Source organism: Balaenoptera musculus, chromosome 4 (assembly GCF_009873245.2).
Source record: "Balaenoptera musculus isolate JJ_BM4_2016_0621 chromosome 4, mBalMus1.pri.v3, whole genome shotgun sequence".
NCBI classification, from domain to species: domain Eukaryota; kingdom Metazoa; phylum Chordata; class Mammalia; order Artiodactyla; family Balaenopteridae; genus Balaenoptera; species Balaenoptera musculus.
Genome location: NC_045788.1, coordinates 75,015,510 through 75,042,782, shown reverse-complemented (window position 1 = coordinate 75,042,782; position 27,273 = coordinate 75,015,510). Strand labels below are relative to the sequence as shown.

The window sequence follows — 27,273 nt, the reverse complement described above, 5'->3', positions numbered from 1 at the left end:
CCAGAAAATAAAACTCCTTCTCTATTGCCCTAAACAAAAATAACTAAGAAGGAATCTTAGAAAATCCTACCTGATACCTTACATTCATTTAGAATCATCCACACCATTGCCCCCTTTCTATTGTCATCAGTGTCTAGTTTCCTGTCCCTGTCAAGGGCATCGGCTCCTCAGGTAAAGTGTCATGAGGCCTTGAGCAAGCCCTCAGCAACCAGCCCTATGCCCAGGTGCTGTGTAAATAGGATTTGATGGCGCTGATGATGTCTGCCTGCGGGGACTTGTTTGTATCCTCAGGTCACTGAATGCTGGGACCTCTGCCAGCTCTGGACAGAAATAATCTCATCAACAAGTCCCAGGACAGTCCTGGAGCCAGAGGGAATTACTTCAGTTGGAGAGGGCTTCCCCACCACCTCATACCAGTTGTCCAATTAAATAAACAATGAGAGCTTACCTTAAGATGGCCCTGGCATGCTTTTCTGTTGGATTAATCATTTCTATTCGAAACATGCACATGAGATGTTCTGAGTCCTCTTTTGCATACCAACGAGACAGCCTCTTTCCCTTCTTCCCCCAGTTCACCGTCATGAATATATAATACGTGACAGTTTTGTCTGCCTACCTAGGAAACACCACTGTTACTTGCTTCTGAAGAAAATGCCAAATAGTAGGCAGCCACTTAACCTCGCTGGGCCTCAGCTGCTTTGTCTGTGTGATTAAGGGGTTCACTCTAGGAGCTTGTCAGCTCTAGAATTATGTGACGGCTTTTGCATTTTCTCTCCAAATACTTTTCACAAGCTTGGCTAGCCTCTCTGTGGGGCTGGGTCTGTGGAGGTGCCACTCGCTCTCATCCCCTGCCAACCTCGCGCCATACCTGAGGGCTGAAGGCTACTCAGTGATGGTAAAGGCAACGAGGTTGCTGATGCCTGTCCTACAAGTTTAAGTTCCATGGACTTCAGAGAGGACCATAGGCGTGTGACAAGAACCACTGGCGACTGTTCGTCCCCCCCACCAGTCTGATGCTAGCCTGGACTCCCCTCCCTGATATCAAGACCAGTCAAAGAAAAAAAGCAAACGATGCCTAGTGGACATTGGCAGGATGCCTCACACATACCAGCGCACACATCTGCCCTAGGCCTCCACGTCTCCTCTGGCACTGATCAGCGAAGCACCTAAGGTGGTTTTTGTATCATCTCTATGATTCCTAGTGAATGTGACACTGACAGAGATGCTGAACAAAGTGACCAGAAATCATCCTCTTCCTTCTGGAAGCCAGGTGATAGAGAAAGACTGAGGGGAGCCGTCAGAAAAAATAGTCGTATCCGCCCTCCTCAGCAAATGCGTAATGCACAGTGTTGAGTACTCCTCTTGAGTTCTTTTCGTAGTTGGGGGAAGCTGTGCAGCAATGGGCTTTCATGCCCAAGTAGGTCAGGGTGAGAAGGGAGGGATCAGAAGCTCTCTAGATGACAGACAGGGAGGCTCTTGACAAACTGGCTTTATGCTCCATCTAGAAATAGTGTGAACTCAGATACCATTGCTTCTGAGACAAGCACAGGCCAGAAGGACCTGGTTTTCAGAAAGGCTGCTGATGAGACCATTCAAAACTAATGATTTTCCCCTCTGACTTCTTAAACTGTGTCAGAAACTAAGGTATCATGAGATAATGAATGTGCTTGTTTATTTCAAGTTTTAGGGCTCTAGCTTACTCAGTCAAGGCCCTGTAGAATCTAAACTTCTTGAACTCCACAGTTTTCCTATTATAATGGGCTCTGGAGGTGTCACCACCACCTCACTTGTCTGAGCAGATCAATATGTTTATCTCTTGGTTCCCTCTATGGCATGCCACCTCCCCTTGCTTCTTTTGTATAGACGCTCTCTGCTCAGAAAGCCCACCCCTCGCATCTACTCAGCTCATCCTTTTCTTCTAACACCCAATTCTGGGCTCATCCTCTCTGAAGCCTTTGTTGGTTGTCCAGCCTCTTGTGCCCTAGCTTCTACTCCACAGCTGGACCCATCTCCAGTCAGCACCTGACACGTCACTGTCCTTTCAGCATTAACAGTCATTCATACAGCACGTTCCTGGTCACAGAGCACGGTTACACATGCCATCTTCTTTAACAGCAAACTGTGCCGTGCGTAGGGCAGGGATTATTAAGCCCACTTTACAGGAGACAACTGGGCCTCAGGGAGGTGATTTCCCAAGGTCACCAGCCCATATACGTCAGAGGGGGACTTAAGCCAGGCTTGCAGCCTCCAGACCCCATGCTTTCCTAAGTATAGCTTGAAGCCTGTGTAATAACACCAGCCCATAACTTTGGCATAGAATTACAAAGGGGATGAATAATTTTGGCAGCCGTGATCTCATTTTAACCATGATCCTGTGAGGTAAAACTAGGAAGGATTTTTTTTTTTTACATATGCCTTAATTTATCTACCCATATGTATTGTGATATGTGTATTTGTGTATGTGTGTCTTGAAATATGTATATATTAGACTACATATATGTATGGAACCATTCGATTTCTGTAACATTTGTGGAGCCCTTTTGCATGCATTATTTCATTTGATCCTGTCACAATTCTGCCTGAGGAATAGGACAGCAGCTAGCCTTAGAGCTATAGCGCTGTGAACCCCAAAGAGGGCACAGTAGCTTTGGCTCACCTACTACGCAGACAGTGCCAGGCTCACAGTAGCTTCCCGTCCCCCTCACTCAGACGAGGAAGGCCCCTCTGTCACTGTTAACATGTCAAGGCCCCTCCCTTCTCTCCCCGGCTCTGCCACAGGGACTCGGCTGTGTCCAGCAACAAGACGCCCCACGGTAGCTCCATCAGCCACATTGAGTCGGTGCTGCAGCAGCTTGACGACGCCCAGGTGCAGATGGAGGAGCTGTTCCATGAGCGAAAGATCAAGCTGGACATCTTCCTGCAGCTGCGCATCTTTGAGCAGTACACCATTGAGGTACAGGTGGGGAGGTGGTGCTGGGCAAGTGAGGTGCCCGAGGGCAGTGCCCCGGGAACCGGAAGGACTGCTGCGCAGTAGCCTAAGGGGATGGGAGGGGATTATGCCTCATGATATGTTTCTGGAAATCAGCAAATTCGCGTTCCACCGTGTTGGATTCCTTCCACTCCCCCTCACCCAGGCTGCCAAGCAGAGCCCCTCCCCTTGCTGTCTGTCTGGGATTACTCCATTGAGAAGGGTTTTGTTGGCTTGCATTGGACTCCTACTTGGCACTTTGGTTCCTGGCAGACCGCGGAGTTGGCTGTTTGGTGACTGAGGCAGACTTATTGGATTCTATAGCTTCGTGAGTAGGAAGGTGTTAAAAGTAGGTGGTCTCCTCAGCTGGTGACTGTAGATCAGGGATTAGACGGAGTCACACAGCAGCCAGGAAGTCAGGAGCCACAGGAACGAAGACCCGAATCCTCAGTTTGCTTTCTGCTTGTTAAGAAAGTAAGCATATGTGAAGGACATTTGCTGGTTCATTTCCTTGGCTCCTCACTTCATTCTGGGAAGGTCAGAATCCGCTGTTCTGGTATATTTATGTCTTCTTTGTGATGCCTATTAATACTGTCTGCCCCACATAATATCCACCTTTTATTATCTTCTGCTTTGACACAGTAACTAAAGCCAGGCCAGCAGGGTTTCTGGGGTGCGAAGAGTATTCAACACCTATGGCGCTTTGTCCTTTTCAGGGATGGCAAAGGGTTAAATTAAGAGCTATATCTTCTCTTTGCTCCTGGCTGGTGTGTTGTGAAGGAAAACCAATTATCCCTCTACCGTTCATTAAAACTTTACTTTGCATTCCAACCATCTCCTCCTAGTTGGGACTTCTGGGGGTCTGGGATTGATCTTCCCAACAATATTTGTGGAAACTTCTGTGGAACTGGTTTGGAAGGAAAATTATTATTTTTTCAAATGTTGTATGCTCCAATATCCCAATGCCAATGTCATTCACAATCCCACACAGGACCAGAAAACTGTCCTGGCAACAGAAGCCCTCTTCTTCAATCCTGAGACCAAAAATGTTTATAATGAGAATCAGAAATGTAAAAACAAACAAACAAACAAAAAGCAGTCCTAAAGCAATCCTTCCTATCCCTGACTCTCTTATGACCTTTCCCTTCTTCACTGCTATCCTGACTTCCTGGAAGCCACTGCAGCTTTTTTGCTTAAAGATGTCGTGTTCTAAAAGGTGCTTTCTGGACAGTTTCTGAAACAAAGGAAAAGATAAGTCTTTAAATTTAGATCTCGATTATCCTTCCAACTCATTCCGTAACTTCAAATAAATTTATTTATATTTCTTATTTATAATTTATCTTGAATCTACACTCAAAGGGATTTCAGGTGGCAGACAGTATTAAAACATATATTGAAAGAACAGTGAAAATGCCAGTGGAAAATTAGAGACATTGGTATGCAGAAAGGAATGAAAGTGGGGTGACAAAAGTAATAAAGAAAGGAAAGAGGGGGCGTGAGTTATTATTCTTCGGTGGTTGGGAGTGAGACTCACCGAAATAAACAGAGGTAATGTTTGGCTGCAGCAGTGTTGGCTGCAGGCCCTCCCACAGTCCTCACCCACCGAGAGTGAATATATCCATGGGGGAATTATGTTAGCAGGTGTGGGGATTTGACTGTTGTATTCTTTATCTACTCTCCTGTCATTCCAGGTCCACATCCAAAATGCTTAAGGGGGAGGGAATAACCTGAGGGTTTGGATGTTTAAGCTTTATTTGATGAGACGGCTGTGGGTTTGAGGTCTGGGTTGCTGGTTTATTTCCAGAACAGGTCAGTTAGCTTCACTTTGCCACTTGAACTGTACCCCTGACATCAGCCAGGGGCATCACTCCGGTGTGTTTGCCTGCAGTAATTCTGGGAAAATCCATTTCCAATCCAAAGCATATGTAAGAAGATATTCTTTTTTTTTAAAAAAAAGTTGATTGTAAATCAAATACTTTAAAATTGGATCCTATTTAAATGTTGCAGTAGAAGAGTTTGATATTTAAATTGTAGGATTTGCATTTCTCAGCCTTTGTTTGTATAAATGTTTCCCCTCCCACCCTGACAACAACTTGGACAGCTTTGGTATGCAGCAAACCAGAAGTAGGGAAGTCGTATGAGGGTCTAATAAAATAAGGGAGATAAAAATAATAAACAGACCAAATGAGGGAGATAAAAATGACGGTGATAAAAATTTAGTTCTGCACCCAGGTTTTAGAAGGGGTCTTGTTCCCCATTTCAGATGTGGCCCAAACCTTGGAGAAATGCTGCCTTTCATCTTAGACAGAAATGGAAATCCTGCCAAACCTATGGAAAATTTCTCCTTCAAGTCAGATTGTCAGAAGTTATTTTTGAGGGTGATGAGATTATTTCAAATACCAGCTAGGGTTTCACTGTGAGGATGAAGGGCAAACTTTTAGAGAAGATTCAGTGTGTGAAACTGAGGGTGGTTTCTGTAATGAGAGCCATGCTGGAGCTGATATAAGCCAGGGCAGAGGCTGTCACTGCAGGACCCACAGCTATGGTTTCCTTTCCTAAAGGAAGGCATTTGATGGACATACTCGGAATTCCTAGGGATTACTGAAAACCAGAGCTGACCTGCTCCCCTGACATTTGGGTGATCTAAGTGTGACTCCTTAACCATGTCACTGATGGCTGGCATGGGCTAATTAATTTTAAAATTAAGGTAACACATGAGTTGCGGCACCAGTCTCGTTTTACTCAATTATATGGCCTCCAGAGTATACCTGGGATGGGGTCAGGGGGTACGCCCGCTGAGAGTGAAACTTATCCCAGACGTATTAGGCAAATGTTCAGAAACCAGGACTGCAGCTGCATTCCTGACACTCCTTCTTAGACTCCCTGGAGACCAGATGAAGTGACGCATAGCGGAACATGATGCTCTTTAAAGTTTTTTCCCTGTAAGTTCAGCCTCCTGTGAAAGATAAGTTATAGGAAACAGTTGTAATGGAAGAGACACTTCACCAAACGCAAATAATGTTTATTTTGTGGTGGTAAGAATATGGATGATTTCTTCTTGTTTTTGATAACTCCATGCATTTCACCTTTTCTACAATTAATCAGAATGATCAGAAAGAAATAAAAAAATATTTTTAGAAGCAGGAACAGGACAGTGGTCTCCAAACTCTTTTGATTAGACACTCTCTCAATAAAATATTTTTGAACTTGCAACCCCCTATATATGCATCCATATTAATTTATAAATTATATACATGTTATACTATCACTAATAATCTCAAAACTCACTGTGCCCTTAGGGTGAAGTTTGACTTTTTCATTAGAAGTTGTAGTTCCGTATTTCAAATAGTCTTCTTGATAATTTTCAATTATTTTTTGGTTCTGGTTTCTTGACAGACCTGATTAGATTGTCATTGTTTCTTTACCCCATCATGTGGCTGCCAAAGTGTTCAAAGTTCTCTTGTGCTTTCATGTTAGTATTATCTTCAAACTGTAGTTTCTTTGAGGAACCGTGTTAAGCCACGTCTTTTTGTGAAGGGTGGTTTAGTTAAAACTAGATAATAGATAAGTCCATTTAACTGGGCACATGAAAACAGCAATAATTTGAAATATGCTGAAAGCAACTGAACAAATGAGCCAGTCTGCCCCTCTGCATTGTGGTCCTTCCACCGTCCCTGAGGTGCCCTGCCCACCACATCACCTGCCATGACTTCCGAGTGAGACTCCGGTGTCAGTACCCTATGAAAGTCTGGGGAAACGTCATATCTTTTTTTATTGGTTTGATCAAATATGTGTGCATATAATATATATGCACATACATATGCTTATTTATATACAGAGAATATTTCTCTCTGTTATCAGTGGATAATCTTGGGTATCCCCTGGGGTGGGCATACCCATGTTGGAGAGTACTAGGAATGACACCAAGAAAGATACTCTATACAAGGGGCTAAAAAATAGGCCACAGTTACGATCTTTCTTTTAAATTTCTGACTCTATAATTACAACCAAAGTTTTCTCAGTGTACCTGAAAATTAATCTGCATCATTAACCCAGGTAAGGAATGGCATAGCAAACTATAAATCCATGGGGTTCACATTAGGACAAGTTGGGGCCAGGCTGAGGCTGAGGAAAATGGCCTTCAAGGAGGAAAATTCTGCCCAGAGGAGAGAAAGCTGATTGTAATTTGCACTGGTGGTCTCAACTCTGCAATTGGTTGTATGCAGAGGCCTTTCACGTTTTACACTTGATAAACATTTAGTGAGCACCTACTATCAATACAGCTTGATAAACATTGTGAGCACCTACTTTGCACCAAAAATTGTGTTGGGCATTGAGGATGAAGCAACCCCTGCTATCAGTGGGCTAGTTGGGGAGAACCATAGAAATAGAACCATCCTATAATGTGATCATTCTATGACAGAGAGAAGCTTACAGCTTGATGAGAACACTGAGACAGGAATGCTAAGCTTTCTCAGGCTGCCGTGGAAGGTTTCCCAATGAGATGACACCTGGAGGACAGGTAAAAGTTGGTGGCTAGGATTTGGCATCTCTGAAGGATGCCATCTAGCCTCTACCAGAATATCTCCAGAGCCCAGAAGCAAGGTTGGGGAGAGGAGGCAGCTCAGGATCTCATTATTGTGTTGAACCAAGATCTCCACCCTTCTACCCTTTGGTCCTGGTTCTGTTCTCTGGAAAAACAGAACAAATCTGCTCCCTTTTATTTGGCAACCTTAAAAATATTTGAAAATGTTCATCACAGACCTCTTTTCCTTTATCTGAAAAGTGTTGAGATTGTGTAAGTTATTTCTGCAGTCCCCTCTGACTCTAAAACTTCGATAACTACTTCTCTTTATTGTCAGCCCTTTTCTGTGGGACATAAGCTCCGATGTACTCGCTGCTTTCTGGGTACACATTGTACCTCTCCTGGTTGCCCCCTGCTGGCTGGGCTGTAGTTAGCCACGGCTGGCTTACACACACCCCTTGGGAGCTGTGTGTCCAGGACCCTGGCGCTCTCCCAGCACAGCCCAGGAGATAGGGGCCTTTTCTGCCTTGTTGAGGCTTGTGCTCCCTTAAAAGCCCCTGGTTGTCTTTTCAAGATACGTGCTTCCAATACACTGACTTTTTTTTTTTTAACTTAAATGAAAGCTTTTTATGTATTTTTCCTCTCAAATTTTACTTTTTTTTTAGACCCAGTTCTTCAGCCTATCAAAATAAATTTAATTTATTATTGCTATCAGTATTTCAACAATTTGAAATATTGGCCAGGTCAGGCAGGACTCTGTGGTGCTTCACTGGAAGTTTTCCTTCAGTGACACAGCCGTCAGCCTGCACAGTCATTCTTTCAAAGGGCCACATCATCTTCTAGTCCAATTTCATAGCCCTTTCCTCCATAGATACAGTGTGAGACTGCAAAGCCTTGCTGTTCTCCATGTTTGTAACATGCCTTAAATGCACCAACTTAGTAACTATATCAAGAAAGAAAATGAGATCTGTTTGAGATCAATTTTTGTGGGTTCCCTTGGGATTCCTACAGCATTTTCTAAATGTACCCCAAATCGTTTGCAAAGGAAATGCAGAATAAATACAATAAAGTAAACCAAAATTCTCACAAAATATTTATTTGATAGTTTCTTCTAGATTTTTGTCAAATTGGTTTCAGGATCATTGGGAGTTTCCCCTAACATCTTCCTTTAAAAAAAAAAAAAGGATTATTTACACAGCTTTAGTATTCCGGCATGTCACTTGTTTTTGGCAAATTATCAAAGATCCCTGATGGAAGCTTTCAGATCATTCTGTAATGGGGTGGGTAATGTGGACCTGAAGGCAGGTGACATTATCAAGGTTCAAATGCTGTCTTCTTCTCCTTTCTGGTAAAGATAACAGGGAACTCAGTAGAAGGAAATGATGTAAGCTCCAGCACTGGGTGTTTAGCTTTCACGGGAGAAAACCCATTCTGACACTCAAGCATTGATAAGTTTTAGAATGGGTGAACAGTATACATCATAGGAGCTCTTCAACAGAGGAGAGATTTTTTTGAAAACAGAATAGAGTCCTACAAGTCTCAAACTGATTAAGAGGCAAAGATATGGGCAAAATAAAGACTAAAGATCAGTCATGATTATAAAAGATCTCAGTTTTAATCATGATGATAATGAAAAAAGAACATGAACCTGGTCATAAAAATTGTGTTCCATTATCCAAATTATCCAATTGGAATCGAAATTAGGTGACCGAACATTGGAACTCATCAGTTACAGTGTTGCAATATGTTCTTACATTTTTTTGCCAAAAATCAAAAAACAACTGAGTGGATATCTTTACTGCTAAGTCCTTCTGCTTTTCCAGAAAACTCTTGCAGTATCCTCAAAGGTTTTCTTATAGCTACATAAAGAAATATTTTAACTCTTTAGACAGGTTATATATATTTCTAAAACAGAGGGGAATTCTATGATATACTTTTAAAATAATCTGTATTATAATTCACTAATCCTCATCATTTTGTAAATTGATTAACAGAAAAAAACTTAACACTAGACTAGACAAGAAGAACAAATGACTTTGGTAATTTAGTTTATTTTAGTTTCACAGTGGTAATGCATATCAATGTACATACCCATTATAGATAAAATAGCCCTTCCCATGCAGTGAGACTGTCTCTTTAGCTGCAGTATGTCTTTCCCTATCAGCCAGCACTTGTAGGTCAGTGGAGAATATTTAGCTTTCGCTTTTCTCATTTTAATACAAATAATGACATTATATTTAGAACAGAAAGATGTTCATTTGCAATTGACAGCTCATGTATTTCAGAGCATCTTACCACAATGAAATGCCTTGGATCCTTCCTCGCCACTGTTAGTTGGAATGGGACTGGACCTTAATGTACATAACATATGCAGTGTTGATACACACAGACACACACACCCTTTGCTGAGAGGCAGTATAGTGCAGTCATTGAGTATGCAGTATTTTGAGTTAGAGTGCCTGGGTTTGAAACCCTGTTTCACCAGCTTTACTAATTGTGTGACTTTTAGACAAGTTACTCATTTGGTTTCCTCATCTGAGAAATAGGTATGAGAATAATAATTCCCAGTCCCCATAGGGTTATTAAGGATTTAATGAGTTAACACATAGAACATTTTTAGCAAAGTGCCTAGCACTTAAACACTTTAATACATTGTAGTCAGCATTGTTATTATTAATAAAATACCTAAATAATATATATTGGGTTGGCCAAAAGTTCGTTCGGGTTCTTCCATAAGATGTTATGGAAGAACTTGAACAAACCTTTTGGCCAACCCGATACTAATATGCTGTATATACATATACATATGTATATGTATTTGCATCCAGATTTTAAGCAAACATTCCATCTTATTCTCCCCCATTGTTTCTCTCTGAATTTGTTACCCAATCCTGTTAGGCGATCCCTGAGTGTTCACATAACTGCTGTGAGAGCCACAGGCATTTGTGCTTGCCATACAGAGAATGTGCCCATGCAGAGGGCAGGTTACACTTCTCTTTGCCACAGCTTTTGTCCCAGTGTTCACACCCCAATGCCGGATTGCAGATGTGTCTCCTGTTCATGGCAAAGGCCCCTGGGAAACCAGAGAATTCTAGATAGGTTAACGTGACCTTTATACTGAGTATAAATACTCAGTGTCAATTTTTTTTTAACGTCTTTATTGGAGTATAATTGCTTTACAATGGTGTGTTAGTTTCTGCTGTATAACGAAGTGAATCAGCTATACATATACATACATCCCCATATCTCCTCCCTCTTGTGTCTCCCACCCTCCCTATCCCACCCCTCTAGGTGGTCACAAAGCACCGAATTTTTTAAATTTACCAACTCTTCAACAAAAATATCCTACTGGGGGAAGGCTCTGTGGGTTTTTTTTTTGAATGGGTAAACTATTCCTGGCATTATATAAGGTCACAAACACACAGTTTATTGATCTGTTCAAAGCACATGATTAATTTCAAAGGTTCATGTGAAGTGAAGAAAATGGAGTTATCAGGAGTTTGTGGGGGGTTTTTTAGAGAAGAAAACAGGGGAAAGGTTAAACAGGCACTTCTCTGAAGTGAGAAAAATAAAAAGAAAGCTATCCCCTGAAGTTAGTTCTTGGACCAGCTCTGTTGATATGACACCGTGGTTAAGAGCCCTGGACTTTGTAGTTGAATGCTGAGCTCTGCCACCACCAGCTCTGAGACCATGAGGCAAATGATCTGACTTCTGTGTGCCTTCGTTTCCTCCTAGAGTTGCTATGAGGATGAAATAAAAGAAAATCAAACGCTTAACACTGTCTATCCCATAAGAAATGCAGAATTCAGGGTAGAATCTTCTTTTAACCATGATCATCATCTTCATCATGATCACCAGCATCTAAAAATGATCTGAAGAAAAGGACTACATAGTGAGATTTCCAACTTTGCAGCTGATAATAAAGAGCTAAGGTGATGGGAATAGGCCATAGGAAGTGGGAAGAGAGGGACAGGTGAGTTCTGTTTCAGGCAGGTACACTTGGGGGTGAGGGGAGAAAGCATTCTCTACACTTAACTCCTGGGAAGGACCCAGAAAATGGGAGGAGCCAGTGAAGAGGGCTTTCTGAGAACAGAGCCCAAGGCTACTGCTAAACCAAGTCCCTTGGGTCAGTTTTTGACCGCAGAATACTGGATTCAGTGAATCTCATCTGGTAGGAAAGCTTTGGGCTTCTTTTTGAAGTGTCTTCCCATTTCCCACTGCCTCTTATCCTTTCTAAATTCCTGTTCACCTCCTTCTCTGATTTTCCTTATGGCTGTGGCTCTAGAGTAGATAACTGTTAGAATAGAAACACTGCCAATGTATCTCTCATATCCTCACATGCCAATTAATTCAGAAGAGTGAGGCAGAGAGAGGCCACTGGAGCCCAGAGAGGAGCTGAGTGAGCCAGGAGCCGAGATGGAGCTAATTGAGTGGAAGGAGAAAGCAAAATAGGTTGATTGAAAGCTCAATGCCCTGTGGATACTTTCTATTCCATCTTTCACTCATTTGGTTCAGGCCCTAGTTTCTGACTAGTACAAATTCTTCCAGGTTTCTTTTCCAAATGGAGTTAGATCACCAGATTAATCCCCAGGCAGGTTTTTCTTTTCATGGCTTTGTCTCTGTGTTAGCAAATTAGCCCATGTGTCATGTTATGAGATAAGCCGGAGAAAAACGTCAGGTTCTGGGGGTTGTCATGAAGCTCTTCATGCCAGAGGGGTGACTTTGAAGGGCAGTGAGGACTTGAGCAGACTGGGAGGAGGGACAAGGACGTCTCAGGGCTGCTGGACCAGAGAAGGTGATTGGAGAAGGCAGAGCTACCTCTCAGGATCAGGGAGTAAACCAGATGCCTGGTTCACAAAACAGAAGAGCATGAGATGGGGCCGGAAAGCTAGGTTTGTTCATTAGCTGTAAAGCAAGCTTCAGGTTTGAAAACAAATTTTTTTCTTTAAAAAAAAAAGAAAGAGCCCCTGCTATATGCCAACCTTGTGCCCCAGAAAGAAGGTGGAGAGAGGGAAACCAATGACAGAATATTCCTTGAGGAAACAGAAAATACTCAGGAAAGAAAATAATTTAAACTCCAGCCGACATTCGAAATTCATAAATCAGACTATTTCAAGGCTCTGGGCATCAGTTCTTGGGGATTTGAGAAGAGAGTCAGACACAGAGAGACTAAAGAGTGTGTAGACCCAGGGAGGGAGACTTGGAAGCCAGGCTGTTGCATTGAGTAGCTCCTTGAAATTCTCATTCTTCAGGCTTCATGACAGACTTGGGTCCTTCAGCTCAATGGTATTGGGAGGTACGGGTGGAGAAGGGGAAGGAAGGAATATAGAAACACCAGATATAGAATACTGGGCATACTTCACATTTGCTTTAGATTCAGATTCCCAAGATACCAGACCTCTGAGCCTCACTTTCCCAACCAAAGCACCTCACCTTTGCTCTGCCCTAACCAGGACCCTCGACACTTGCCTTTCTGCTCTACAGACCTAGGCCTTGGGACCCCTCTGGGATCTTCCTGCAGCAAACAGCTTCTTCATAGACTCAGTTTCATGAAAACAGAACAAAAACTAAAATGTAAAGAAAAGGCAGACTCTTCCTTTCATGCTTGTTTTCTTATTTTTATTTTCCTTAAGCTTGTAGACAAGGAAATGGACTAAAAATTTTGTTTGGGCTACTTTCCATATATTATCTGATAAATGACTTATATCCAGCATATATTAAGAACTCTTACAAATCTATAATCAAAAGATAACCTAGCTTTTGAAAATTGAGCAAAAACCTCAACACTTTCTAAAAGTAGATACCAACGGTCAATAAGCATATGAAAATGTGTTCACCACCATGAGTCATCAGGGATATACAACCTCAAACCATAATAAGATATCACTTCACACCCACTAGCTTGGCTAAAATTAAATAGACTGATAATACCAAATGATGGTGAGCAAATGGAACTTTCACAGGGAATGCGAAATTCCTCTTGGGAATGTTAAACGTACACTTACCCTATGACCCTACAATTGCACTCCTAAGTGACCCTCAAGAGAAATGAAAACCAGTGTCCACAGTAAGCCTTGTGCAAGAACTTTCACATCAGCCTTATTCATAATAGCCAAACACTGAAAACAACCCAGGAGTTCACCAGCTAGGGGATGGATACACAAATCACGGTATCTCTATACCATGGAACAATACTCAGCAGTAGCAAGGAATGAACTGATACAACACAGATAAATCTTAAGTACAGTGTGTTGAACACAGAAGCTAGACATGAAAGAGTCCATACTGTATGATTTCATTTGTATGGAATCTAGGAATCTGTGAAGATAGAAATCAGAAAATGGTACCTGAAGTGGGGCAGGGGCAGGAACTGACTGGAAAGGATGACTCCTTAGGGTGATGGAAAGGTCCTATATTTTGTTTTCGGTGATGGCTACACCGGTAACTAAACTTGTCAAAACTCATAGAGCTGAATGCTTAAAATTTATGTATCTTATTATATGTAAATTATACTTCAATTTTTTAAATACAGGAAGGAAAAACATAGCTATAGGCGTAGTCTACAAAGGCCTATTCATTCTATAAATTATCTCTTATAAATTATAAGTTATCTCTCTTATTTTTCTCAGTTTAACTCCTTTCTCTAGTTAGATAATGAAGTGCTTTTCAAAGATGCGATATAGGGGGTGCGGGTTCGATCCCTGTCGGGGAGCTAAGATCCCACACGCCTCGCGGCCAAAAAACCAAAACATAAAACAGAAGCAATAATGTAACAAATTCAATAAAGACTTTAAAAATGGTCCACATCAAAAAAAATCTAAAAAAAAAAAAAAAAAAGACGGGATATAACAAAAACCTGTTTGCCTACCAACCTGCTGGTTCCCAGATCCCCAAGGGCTCCCCACAATAAGTAGATACTAGGTTTTCGGGATGAGCTTGGTGGATCCCTTAGTTGACCTGCAAAGAGGTGGCGGCATGAGATGAGAACCCACGACAGTGAAGGTAATATTTTTACAGTTCCCCATTTCTGCTTCAAAGAGAGAAACTGCACTTTCAGTGGCGGAAAGTCTTACTGTTAGACAAAGAGTGGAATCCTGTGCCCTGGATGGCAGCCCCTCACAAGGGACTGCTTGCCTTTCCCATCCCAGCCTTTATGGCCCCGGCACAGCATGGCACAGCACCATCTCTCAGCTGCATCTTTCCTTCTCTTTGTCCCCTGATGCTCCTGGACAGCAGTGTTTGGTAATTGGGAAGGTTATGCCACATGTCAGCTGGGATGAGACCCAGCATGATGAAAATCACTAAGCTGGGCTCTGGGCCGTGTGCTTAGGCTGCCTGGGCCATACTGCAACTGTGTGATCTGGGGTGAGGCTTCCATTGCCTTCCCAGAAAAGAGGGTGACAGCACCTGTGCCATTGCCTTCACAGGACTACCACAGGGGTAGCATGCGATAACAGACCTGAAAACCGTTTTAGAAAAGGTTTTATTTGATTCACGTATCAGGTAGAATTATTATCCAATTCAATACTTCTGAGTTCTTACTATGTGGATGATAGCAGTGATTGTAAAGGAAGTATAGGATTCCGTCTCTATTTGCAGGCACATATTTGCGAGTAAACAAGGGCACATCATGTGAGTGAAGGTGTAGAGCAATAACCAATTAGCAAAGTCATATTAGGGCAAGGTTTTCCTTCACTACATGTTCAGTCTTCATTAGACTCATTCATGCCTCAATAGAGTTTAATCTGCTTGGATTTCTAGAGGTAAGTTATACATTTATACCTCATTTTGTTACCACTTCCTGGTGTCAGCCATTGTAGCAGAGAGAATACTGTACAACAGAACATGGGAACCAGATCGGGACCCCTGGGTTTGGGGTCTAACCAATTGTGTAACCTCGGGCCATTTACCAGGATTCTCCAGCCCTCTGTTTCTGGTTCTTGAAAAGAGTTAGACTCAGTACTTAATTTCTGAGGCCCTCTCCAATGATGAGATCTTTACAACAACAGTTGTGGTATGGTGGACAAAGTCTTTGCAGTCAGGAGAAGAACTGAGTAATGTCCTCAGGTCATGCCCCTCATGAGCAGGGTGAACTCTGGGCAAAGCATTCCATCTGTGTGAGTGAGTGTCAGCTTCCTCTTCTGTGAGATGGACCTGGGGATGTCCACCCTGCCTGCCTCTCCAGGTTATTGTGGGGGTAGGATGAGATGGAGTGTGAAAACCTTTCTAAACCATAATTCATCATGTAAGTGTTTGCTGCTGCTGTAGACATTGAAACACGGGAGAACACTTTTAAAGGCATGCATACGTGGGTGCATGGCACCATTGCTTAAACGTAATCTAGGGGTCAGAAAAGAGATGCAAAGTAGAGACAGATCTGAAGCTTGGGTTAGTTAACAAGGCTCTTGTGGACCAGTGAGCCTGCACTGATGGTGGTTCCCTCACAGGTGACGGCAGAGCTAGATGCCTGGAATGAGGACTTGCTTCGGCAGATGAATGACTTCAACACGGAGGATCTGACGCTGGCGGAGCAGCGGCTGCAGCGCCACACGGAGCGGAAGCTGGCCATGAACAACATGACCTTCGAGGTTATCCAGCAGGGCCAGGATCTGCACCAGTACATCATGGAGGTCCAGGCCTCAGGTAGGCGACCTGTCCCGTGCTCCTGCTTCCGGTGGGGAGATGATGGAGACAAGGGCAGCAGCTTGACTCCAACAAGCCCTTCCGCTCCACTCCCTCATTCTCTTCCCACAGGGACAAGGAAGAGAGGTTTTTGACCCCATTTTAATGAAAAAGAAACTGAAGCATGAGAGCTGAAATTGTTTGTCTGAGGTTGCCCAGTTAGACTGTGATAAAAATAGGAATAGGGCCAGGTTCTCCTGGTGCTGTGGGGAGAAGGGGAGAAACCAGTGATGGAAATCAGCACAGATCCAAAAACATGGTGGTGTGGAGAAACAAACCAGGTGGGCTGCAGAGGTCATCAGGCATCCTCGTGAGCTGCACTCGGATGTACGGATGCCGCCGTTCCACGCCCGTGCCCCGCGCGCTCTCCTGCCCTGTCCGCCGCCGCCACGGCCGGCTCCTCGTTCCAGTCCACGCCTCGCAGTCCTCATCTTTCTTAAAACTGTCTGTGCTTGAGTGTAAGGAGTACTGACAACGCTTATGGCGAGGTCATATCATTTTATAACTTCTCAGAAAACACATGGCCAAGTTACCCAGGCTTGACTTCTCTTCCTGCTCAGGATTTATTCACTGTTTATCCAACAAGTCCACGAACACTTAATGTTCCACCTGCCACTTTCTAGAACAGCCTTTGATGTTAGAACCGGAGAGAGCCATAGCGGTCCCCTCATCCAACTAGTCCAGAAAGAAGGAGTCATTGATCTGCACTCACACCAGTGAAGTGCCGGAACCCAGGTCTCCACACCGCCACCCACCCAGGTCCTCCGGGGAGAAGCAGATAGGGCCTCAAGCCATCAACTCTTTAAAACGTGGTCTGTCCATGTCCCTGCTGATTGTGAAGGATATTTAAATCATGAGATTGTCAGGCAGACTTTAGCGGTCAAACTTGCCTTTAGGGTACTGTGTTTCTCTTAATGACCTGATAGAGGACATAGCAGCATTCAAAGGAACTTCACTTCTAACCAGAGGAGAGACAATCTAGTAAATTCTATTTACTTTGGTCAGCGTAATCTTTCCTTGAATTTTCATTTGTTGTGAACAGGCTGCAGCTGCCTGTGAGACCCAGGCCTGTTTACAGGGTGCAGCCCATGCTCCACACAGCTCCAGGAAGCCCCTTCATTCACATCATAGTCTATCTGGGGACTATTTTTAAAATGACAATGCCCAGATACTCTGATCTAACACCTCTGAATGGGACTTGGGCATCGGCAAAAGCTCCTCAGGTGATACCACTGTGCAGCCAGGGCTGAGAACCACTGCTTTTCATCTTGATGGTTAAATCACAGCAGCTGATATCTATGACGTGCCCCAGGAAAACGTCTTCCAAATGTGGTCCCAGATCAGCAGCATCAGCATTACCCGAGAACTTGTTAGAAATGCAAGTTCAAGGGCCCATCCCTAGAACCTGCCACGTCAGAGTCTCTTGGGGGTGAGGCCCGACAATCTGTTTCAGTGAGCCCTCTAGGTGAATCTGATGCACTAAGCTAGGACCACTGATCGGGACCTACTCAAAGTGTGGGCCCTGGGCCAGCAGCACCAGCACCACTCTAGAGCTGATTAGAAAGGCGGAATCCCAGACTTACGAATCTGAATCTGCATTTTAACAAAATCTTCGGGTAAATCATGTGCATGTTAAAGTTTGAGAAGCAGTGTTCTTGGCCATAGCTGTACCTTTTCAAGGCCTTATTAGGGAAGGGGGAAACTGTGACTGAGAACCTTGTCTGGACTCAGGGTTTCACCCTACAACTTGTCCTCATGATGCTCACCATAGCCCGCTATCCAACTAAGATGGGGAACCATGAGAGAACGCAGACATAGTACCTAGGAGAGAGGCTGTGCAGAGAAACTCTGCAGGGATGCTCATCCCCCAGCCCTTCGTCCCTCAGTATGGACGTGTCTGGCAGGTGGAGCGCCTCATCTGCCTTGAAAACCTGCGGCACGTAGGAGCAGGATGCTGGCGTGACCTTGGGCAAGTGCACCTCTGTCCAAGAGCTGGTATCCTTGGTGACGGAAAGACTGCCAGGAGCTGGCAGTCCCTGAAGACTGGCTGTGCTTGGCAGCCACCTTAACCATGAGGGCTGAGTGGGTGAAAACACCCCAAGCAGATGGGCTGCCCACCCCCACATATCCTGTTCTAGGAATGAGCTTTGTCAAAAGAGCCTTGATTGGCCTCTTCAGTCTCTGCTGGGACTGGCTGTTCCCCTGCTCCTCCTCAGCTGGCTGTTCAGTCTGGCATAGCGCATGAGGCCTCAGGGCTCTCAGGGAAGCTCTCTCTGTCTGCTGCCGTGTGCCTGTCCTGCAGAGGAGGCGTCAACCTCATCTCTGGCTTGGAGGAAGGGAGGGCAGCAACACGCCAGAGCTGGGGTCCAGGGGTGGAGGTTGGAGGTGGACCGAGAGTGGGCCTTACCGAGGACCTAGGTGGCCAAGGAAGGCAGTACTTCAGAGACACAGGACTGAGGCAATAAATGGGTTGGGCACTTACCTTGTCTGTCTAATGAACTATATTTGAACTAGAGGTAAAATAAACTATTGTCTCAGAAAAAGGACAATTAGCAAAATTAAGAATTTGGTTGCTATTTAGCCCTCCAGGCTAAAATAATTAGGGCTTATGCTTTGATTTTTATAGGAGTAAATGATTTTTATTGGATTTTTATAGGAGAAGTAGGGAATTTCCTTACACTTCTTTTTTGGTATGAAGTTTGTAACATTCAGCCAGGTCCTACTAAATCCGCCTGATGTGCCAATAACCCTAACCAAAGCAAAAGCCTTGTTTAAATCAACATCAGCCTTAGGAATAGTTGGTAAAATAGGAACAGTTTCTTTACTTGCTCATTGTTTAGGGTTATCTACTGGGCCTCAAGTTGGAAAGTGGCAGGGTTTGCTGGAAAGAGTCGAGTTGGAGTAAACCCACTGGCTGAATTCAAGGTCCAGCTGCACCACCAACAAGCACTTTGACTTTGGAAGTCCCTGTTCTTTCTCTGTAGACCTTAGTTTCTTCTTTTGTCCAGTGTGGCAGGCAGGCCTTCATTCCTAAAGTCCCCTCCAGTTCTCACTTGCCATGATTCAGCCTCACTACCCCCATTGGTTATGGCCCAGGTCTTCTCCCTAATGTCACCAACCATGTGACTGTCACCCATGACCTTAGGAATAAGACAGGAGCTGCGTATCCTGTGCATATGTTGCTTTTGTGGTTTAAAGCGTCAAGTTCTCTCTTTATGCAAGGTTTTTAAGTGAAAACTCCATGGAGTCTGTGGCAATGGTGCTTCAAATTTACTGTGCCTGGAAAGTACTCAGACCCAGCATTTAAATGAAGTCTTACATTAGGTCATGAGGGGCTTCCCTGGTGGCACAGTGGTTAAGAATCCGCCTGCCAATGCAGGAGACACGGGTTCGAGCCCTGGTCCGGGAAGATCCCACATGCCGCGGAGCAACTAAGCCCGTGCGCCACAACTACTGAGCCTGCGCGCTAGAGCCTTCCAGCCACAGCTACTGAAGCCGGCGCTTAGACCCCATGCTCCACAACAAGAGAAGCCACCACAGTGAGAAGCCCGCGCACCGCAACAAAGAGTAGCCCCTGCTCACCGCAACTAGAGAAAGCCCGTGCACAGCAACAAAGACCCAACACAGCCATAAATAAATAAATAAATTATTTATTTATTTAAAAAATTAGGTTGTGAGGATCACTCCTCTCCTTGCACATAGAGGTTAAGGGTACAGCCAGGAGAGAGAGAGATTTCCTTTGTTGGGATCCCGGCCACACCTCTCACTACCTGGGTGTCCTTGAGCATGTTACCCAATCTCTCTAAGCTTCACCTTCCTCAGAAAAATGACAATTGTAGGAATCCTAACCATATGGAGTCATGTGAGGATGCAGTGGGATGAAACACAAGCATGGTAAAAGTTCAGTAAAGCTTGATAACTACTGTATATTATACTGGTATCCTAGCGCATACTGAATTCTGTTGGGGTTACTTGTGTTCCCGTAGCTTCGCCAGCAGCATGAGGGTAGGGCTGCTCCTTTCTTCTCTTTACGTTCCCGGTATCCAGCAGAGTGGTTATGTCTCGCCCATAGCAAATTCTCAATGTTAATGTTTACTGAATTAATCAAGAGTGAACATCAGTCTGGGGAAAACAGATATATGTAAAAATAATGGGCCACAAATAATTGTACTTGTGTCATAAAAGGAAAGAAAAGGCCTGTGTTCTTCCAAAATGGAAGCTACTCTGGGGTGAGGGAATGTGGATCTGGAGGAAGGGAAGAAAAGTGGATATAAAACAATCGTTCTTAGCCTGATTACACCATCTTCACCTATTTTGTTTCCTGTGTTCATCTCACATAAAAAAAATATCAAGCAAGATAGATGAAAATGAAAGGTTGGAGTCTCAGGGCAGGCAGGGAGCCTGTTCTGGATGATCCTCTAAGCAGGTGGCTGGTCCCTTTGATGAAGCACCAGGCTAAGAAAGCCCATTTGCCTGTGACGTGACATGGGTAAGCCATGAGCTTCCCACAGAAAGACACTTTGCCCAAGCCCAGCATACTAAACACCAGAGATGCATGCAGGATGAAAACGAGCTGGAAAAAATCTGCCTTGTGGCTGGAAACAGGGATCCACTTCTGCAGGTGGATCTTAAATTACATTTTAAAAAGTAAACATGGAGGCCAAGGGTCATCCCATGTTGCCTAGCACTGCAAAGGTAGAAATTTTGTATTTCTTCTTATTTTTTTATTTCAGTCAAGGAGATGCTCTACCTCATCCCCTTGGTAACTGCAGATAGTAACTGGAGGGGGTTGACTGCTAAAAGAACAAGTCATTCTCTTCTCTGTCTCCCACAGATATTTCAGGAGCTGGGCCTTGGAATTATGAAACTGACAGAAAAAATAAACATGAAAAGATACTGAAATTATTACCATGTAACACCAGAAAAAAATTTCCCACTCTCCCATATTGTTCTTATATAAAACACTATTTTTGCTTCTAGAAATGAATTTCCTTTAGCGTGTACAGACTTTCCTTATATGCCCCCACTGTATCAGGCAGGTGTGTTGGTGGTGGCAGTGATGAATTTCTGAGTTGCTTTTTTAGGGGACCTAAGTAGTTGGCTAAGAAAATCACCACTGGCCAACTATTCTCTTCAGAATGGACTTAGCATCCAATGGTAAATTGCATCTGACCAGCTAAAAGAGAGTGTGCCTTTGGCAGAAGTTCCTGAGACAGGGTCTTTGGGGCTTTGTCTTGTATTTCCCAATGTGATCCAGAGGCTCGGTTGTGAATATTCTGGGTGTAGGAAAACTGCCCCGCAGGGACTGCTGTATGCGGCCTTGTCTGGGATGGAATCCAGAGAACCACCTCTTTGACTCCAGTTGATAAGGAGCTGATCATCTGTTGAAGAGTTGTTTCCTGACAAAGGATCAGTTAATCCAAAAGAGAAGGCATGGTTTGAGCATCCCAAAGACCCGTTATGGTGATCTATCCAGTTTCACTGAGGGATATGCAGAGGTTGGGAGGGTGCTGGTGATGGCTATTTCCAGATTCCAGCTTTCATGTGCATATAGAAGGCAATGTAGTCTTTACGGTACTACCTGGTTTTTAATGGTTTACATTTTGTTTAAATCAGGAATTGAGTTAATCTGTGAAAAAGACATTGATCTGGCAGCCCAGGTGCAAGAGCTGTTGGAGTTTCTCCAGGAGAAGCAGCACGAGTTGGAGCTCAACGCGGAGCAGACCCATGAGCGGCTCGAGCAGTGTCTCCAACTGCGGCACCTCCAGGCGGAGGTCAGACAGGTGAGCCTGACCCTCCTCCTGCAGCCTGGGCTTCCCAGTGGCTGAGTCTGGCCTGGGCCTGCTCCTGGAACGGGGTAAGGCGTACAGAGCCAGCGGTATAACCAGAATTAGGAAATAGGTAAGTTAAGGAGTGGTTGTATTCGTTTCTGAAAGCTAAGCTGCTATCTACTGACTCTGACAAATAGATCTAATGGTACAATGGCTCAAACTACAAGTGCATTATTTCTCTGACATATAACAATCTAAGGAGAGCACCTCAGTGCTGTTCCAAGTTGCCTTCAGTCACTGAATCGATTCTCTTCCTTTCTATCCTCAGCCCTGCCCAGAGTTCATAGGAAATGCAAAGCCTGTATCAATAAACATATTCAGGCTTTAGAGCCAGCTTGATTAATTTGTGTGCCTAGTACAGGACCTGACATATACTTGAGAATCAATAAGGTGTAGCCATCCTTCAGTTCCATCATTCTTTTCAATGTGTGTGCGGTTCTTATACGGAAATATTCTAGTCACATTAAAGCCAGTTTTAAAAAGAAAAGATTACTTACCTGTATGAGACATGATACTAGCTATCTTTCTAAAGGACATCCCTGTACCATTCCTAGGGATCTCTAGGAACATACACACAATGACTAATGACACATTTTAAAAATACTACATATTTATATTATGAACAGACTAAGTGGGAATTTTTAGCATAATTATTGGGGATTTCCTATTTAGACAAAGTGGGATTGAAGAAATACAAATATAGTTATAGTTCCATTTATTGAGTGTTGTGTGCCTTTTATACCTGTCTCTTGATCAATCCTCGCAACCATTCTCTGAAGCAGATATTACTCTCCTTTCAGAGGAAGTCACCAAGGCTTACAAAGGTCACCAGACAGGTCACACTGAGGAAAGACCTCACCTTCACCCTCCACGGATGCAGGAGGGCTTCCCTGCAGGGCAGAACTCATAGCACTTCAGTGTTTTCTCCTTGTGCTCCAGACTCCCCCGAGCAACCCTATCGCCCTGCTTCCTCTAGGGAGAGCCCCACCCAAAACATCCTAAGCAGAGACACATCTTCCTCTTTTAAATGTTTTTTCTTATGTTCAGTGACTGCTAGAGCTTTTAGATTTGTCTATTAATTTAGCACAGGGAACAAAAATATCATATTTTATTTAATTATTGCTCAGTCCCTTTTATTCAGGGTATTCCTTGCTAATGCCTATGTTTTAATTATATATTACTTATTATAATGTGAAAAATTATCTTCTCTGCTCCCCTTCTTTTCCAAAGAGTACTCAGACAGAGTCCGCACATTCTGTGCTAAAGATCAATCTTGAGCACAGGTAACATCACTGAGCCCCAGGCAAAGCCAGATACAGCACTGCCATCCAGGTTGTTTTCTGTTTAATTACACTGGGGTCACACCTGAATGTCTGGTGAGACTTGTTACTCATGGGGACGTGGTAGAAATCCTAGCAGGCCCAGAGCAGTGATGAGTATTCAAATTCTGAATCTCTTGGGAGTAATGATAGTACTTTCTTTTCATATGAGAAGTACTTTCTCGTTTGTGATCTCAGTTTAGGAGAACAGGCCCATGAGAGAAAGTGGTGGACGTTTAGTTTACAAATGAGGAAACTGAGGTACCATAGGATGAGTGCTCCCAGGGCGTCTTGACTACTTAGCTGAAACTTGAACCCAAGCCTCTGAAATCCAAGGTCCTACAGTTTGCCTCTGCTGGACCCCACTCCCACCCTGGAGTTCCAGGAGAAATAGACAGAAGCTCTCCAGCAGAATGCAGCCTGGGCTTTTCCTGGCCCCCACAGCGCCATGTCTGAGAAGATGGGCAGGCATGGCCTACACCTGGCAGAGGGGGTGGCACCAGACAGATCAAGCAGCGGGCTCAGCAGGCCGTGGGAGTCCTCCTCTACTGTTTGTTCATGTCATCTCAGTAAACCAGGTCACAGGAAAAATATCCCTAATTGACTCTGAAATGAAATATATAATTTTGCTTTTGTTCCTGGTTTTTTATTTTATTTATTTTTGCTACAGCTTTCATAGTAGAGCCAACTCCCTAATTATGTTTTTCTTGGCTGAGATGAAAATGGAAATGAAATGAGTTTTCATCCTCCAAGTGTCCATTCTGTACAGGATGGGGAGCTGGAATGACGATAGGTAGTTTGTCGAGTGGGAAAGTAGATTATCTATATGTGGATCATCCAGGCTTGACTAGTATCTGTGTACGTTCCTGTTCAGTGTTTCATGAATTGGAGGACAAAAAAGAATTCTTCTGCAGGAGTGAGAACGTTCCTTCTCCTTCTCTCCACCACGGCAAGGATGACACACAGGGGGACTGTAGTTCAAAACGGCACTGGCTTGCTGGGGTCAGCCTTTAGGAAAAGCGCGAAGGACGGCGGCCCTTGGAGGTGCCGAGGGACCGCTGCTCCATTAAGCCACCGTGCCTCATTCGACAAGCTTGTTCTCCTTGTTAGTGTGGCTGTTCCTTTAGGGGTCGTCTGGTCCAGTTTCCGAGAAGGCATTCGCGTTTGATGGAAGTTGGTGGAGCAGGAAATATTGACTTGGAAGCTGTTGACGCTTGGAAAGAGGGACTTAATTTAGATGTCAGTACTGATCACTTGGGCTAAATTTAGACACTAGCTTGAGAGTTTCTCTTTTGAATATACTGAAAGAAAGAAAGAGAGAGAGAGAAAGAAAGAAAGAAAAGAAAGAAAGAAAAGAAAGAAAAAGAGAGAGAGAGAGAGAAAGGAAGGAGGGAGGGAGGGAAGGAAGGAAGGAAGGAAAAGAAAAGAAAGAAAGAGACACCTTAATTGAAGTGCCATTAATGGAGAGAGAAAGGGAGAGGGCCACAATGTGTTATGATACAGCTCTGTTGTTAGAGCTCAGAGATTAAAGGTTTAGATTTGGCCTTCATAACCTTATGTGCAGTTATACCACAATTATATTAAACTGAAGCTCTGAGGAGAGGTAATGTCACGAACATTGACTGAAAATTATTTTCAAGTATTTAGAACAAATGAAACTGATTAATACAACTGACTTGCTTTCTGAGGGATTGCATAGGGCTTTGTATCTAAGATAAATGGCCCCAACATCTCCAGAGAAATGCTGAATCTTGAAGGGAAACCATTCCCCTGATTCCTATGGTCCAGGGCCATAGACCACCCAGATGCCCCCTTTCTTCTAGAAAAATAGTTCAGATTATTCTCCAGACCCCACAGAATGCTCTGATTGCTTTCCAGGAAAATTGCTACTCTGGTAAGGATAGCCTCACATTTATTAGATAAGTCAGGAAGATTTGAAAAACCTATTTAATGGGCATAAAACTAAGTGAATTTCCATGTTTCCTGCAGAGCAATGCATTTAGCAGAAAATAGGCCAAAATGGATTTGTAAGATGTTGGAGCTCTAAGCTTTGGGGAAAGAAATTGTACCTATCATTTGTCTACTAAAGACGTTGACTTAAATTACCCCTGTAGACCAAATACTGGCCAAAATTTGCATATGATCAAGATGGAAATTTAAATCAAAGGAGAAAATATCCTCTCCTCATATTCCTGTATAGAATACTGTTTCATTCTGTTCACTGTACATAAAAGTTAGAAAGGAGTTGGAGTAGATCCAAAAGAGAGGCAGCCATAGGTACAAGTACTATCCATTTGTTTCAAAGTGGAGATAATTAGGAAGACACACAGTCATAGTCTATAAAACCATGAGGGATGAACACATATAATCTCATAAATTGTGAATTTTTAGAACTAAGAAACACTAGAAATTTGACAGGCTCCCAGTTACCACCTGAGGGGCTGATGATTTTCCTGTGGCTGGAGTTTCAGAAATCACTGTGCCTTGTGATAAGTCATCTGCAGTAGCAGGAGTTAGACTCAGTGTCCTTCAGTGCAGCTTCATAGCTTTCCTGTCAGTGTGGCCTAGAGAACACAGGCATAGCCAAGCAGCGTCCCCAGCCTACGTGGCTACAGTGTCCAGCTTGCCCAGCTTAGGTGGCGTCATCATTTTGGACATTCACATCCAGTTAACCACATCCATGCTTCTCCTAAGTCGGAGTTATGTGAGCTTCCTTGGCCTGAGGAACCAATAGATCTCCATCTTCAGTTCCCCACTCACCCCTACCTGAGCTGAATTGGTGGCCTAGCTCCCAAGTCCCCAAGCAGCAATACTCTTCCCATCCCTCATTTCTGCAGAGCTAAGTTCCTCTGGTATCCTATGGTTATAGGGGCAGTCTCTGAATTTTGAAAGAAGTATGGAATATTATGGCTCAAAATGACCTTCAAAGACCATCTAACTTATCAGTAAACTGTTGTCTAAGATGAATGATCAATATAAAACGTTCATGTTAAGGATTACATTATATGGTTTGCAAAATACTTTTACATTAATTATTTCATTTCATCTATACCCTGTGATTTACCATTTTACAGGTAAGAAAACTGAGCCTCAGAGAGATTAAGTGATGTTTCCAAAGTCACGCAGCTCAAGATGAGTAGGACCAACATTTTCTCATGTTTGTTGCAAAATTTCTTCTACTACCTTTCTCTCATTTGGATGATCACAGAAGAATAAATAACCAATTTTATGAACCAGAAAGATAAAGGATGACAGTAATAGAAAATTATACCACCAAGAGTTAACATTGATCAGAGCACAAAGACTGATGATAATAAAACAGCTAAGGTATTTACATCACATCAGAATATGTCAATAAGCTCTACAAATACTAGAATAAAAGTTAATATTTCTAAACTTTTTCTCTTCTCATTGTGAGAGGTGTAAATGAAGAATCATAGCATTAGCTAGTTTTGCCTCAAAACTAAAAATCGCTAGCACCACCATCATCAGGCTTTGCATTTTACGGTAGGCTACATCAACCCTGATATAGGAAGGGAAGGTACCATTATCCTATCTTTACAGATGAAAAAGCTGAGGCTCAGAAGAGTTAAGTGGTTTTACCAGGCGGTAACAAAGCCAGGTATTCTGACTTCAGATTTTATGCTCTTTCTACACGTTCCCAGTTTTGCTTCTAGGACTGAGTCCGGGACTTCAACATGGGAGGTTTGATTTTAGGAAGATAAAAATACTTGGTAGTTTAATCATTGGCATCAGTCCCACCCCTGAACCCAAGCCATTGATTAAACTACAGTGCATTTTTATCTTCCTAAAATCAAACCTCCCATGATGAAGTCCTAGAATGCCTTTATAAACAACATTTGGGAAATAAAAATGAACAAGGATACCAAGGATATGGCATCATGTAATGAAAGATGTAGAGACTAAAACCTATAATATTTCTAAATG

General features: G+C 43.4%; 1 protein-coding gene across 1 annotated transcript in view; it reads left to right on the top strand.

Moving 5' to 3' along the window:
• KALRN (kalirin RhoGEF kinase) overlaps positions 1 to 27,273 on the top strand; it is a 655,634-nt gene that overhangs the window by 356,549 nt on the left and 271,812 nt on the right. The window contains exons 13-15 of the mRNA XM_036850143.1: positions 2,779 to 2,953; positions 15,941 to 16,136; positions 21,792 to 21,958. Of these exons, the coding sequence (XP_036706038.1) occupies positions 2,779 to 2,953; positions 15,941 to 16,136; positions 21,792 to 21,958 (538 nt within the window). The remainder of the gene's footprint in view (positions 1 to 2,778; positions 2,954 to 15,940; positions 16,137 to 21,791; positions 21,959 to 27,273) is intronic.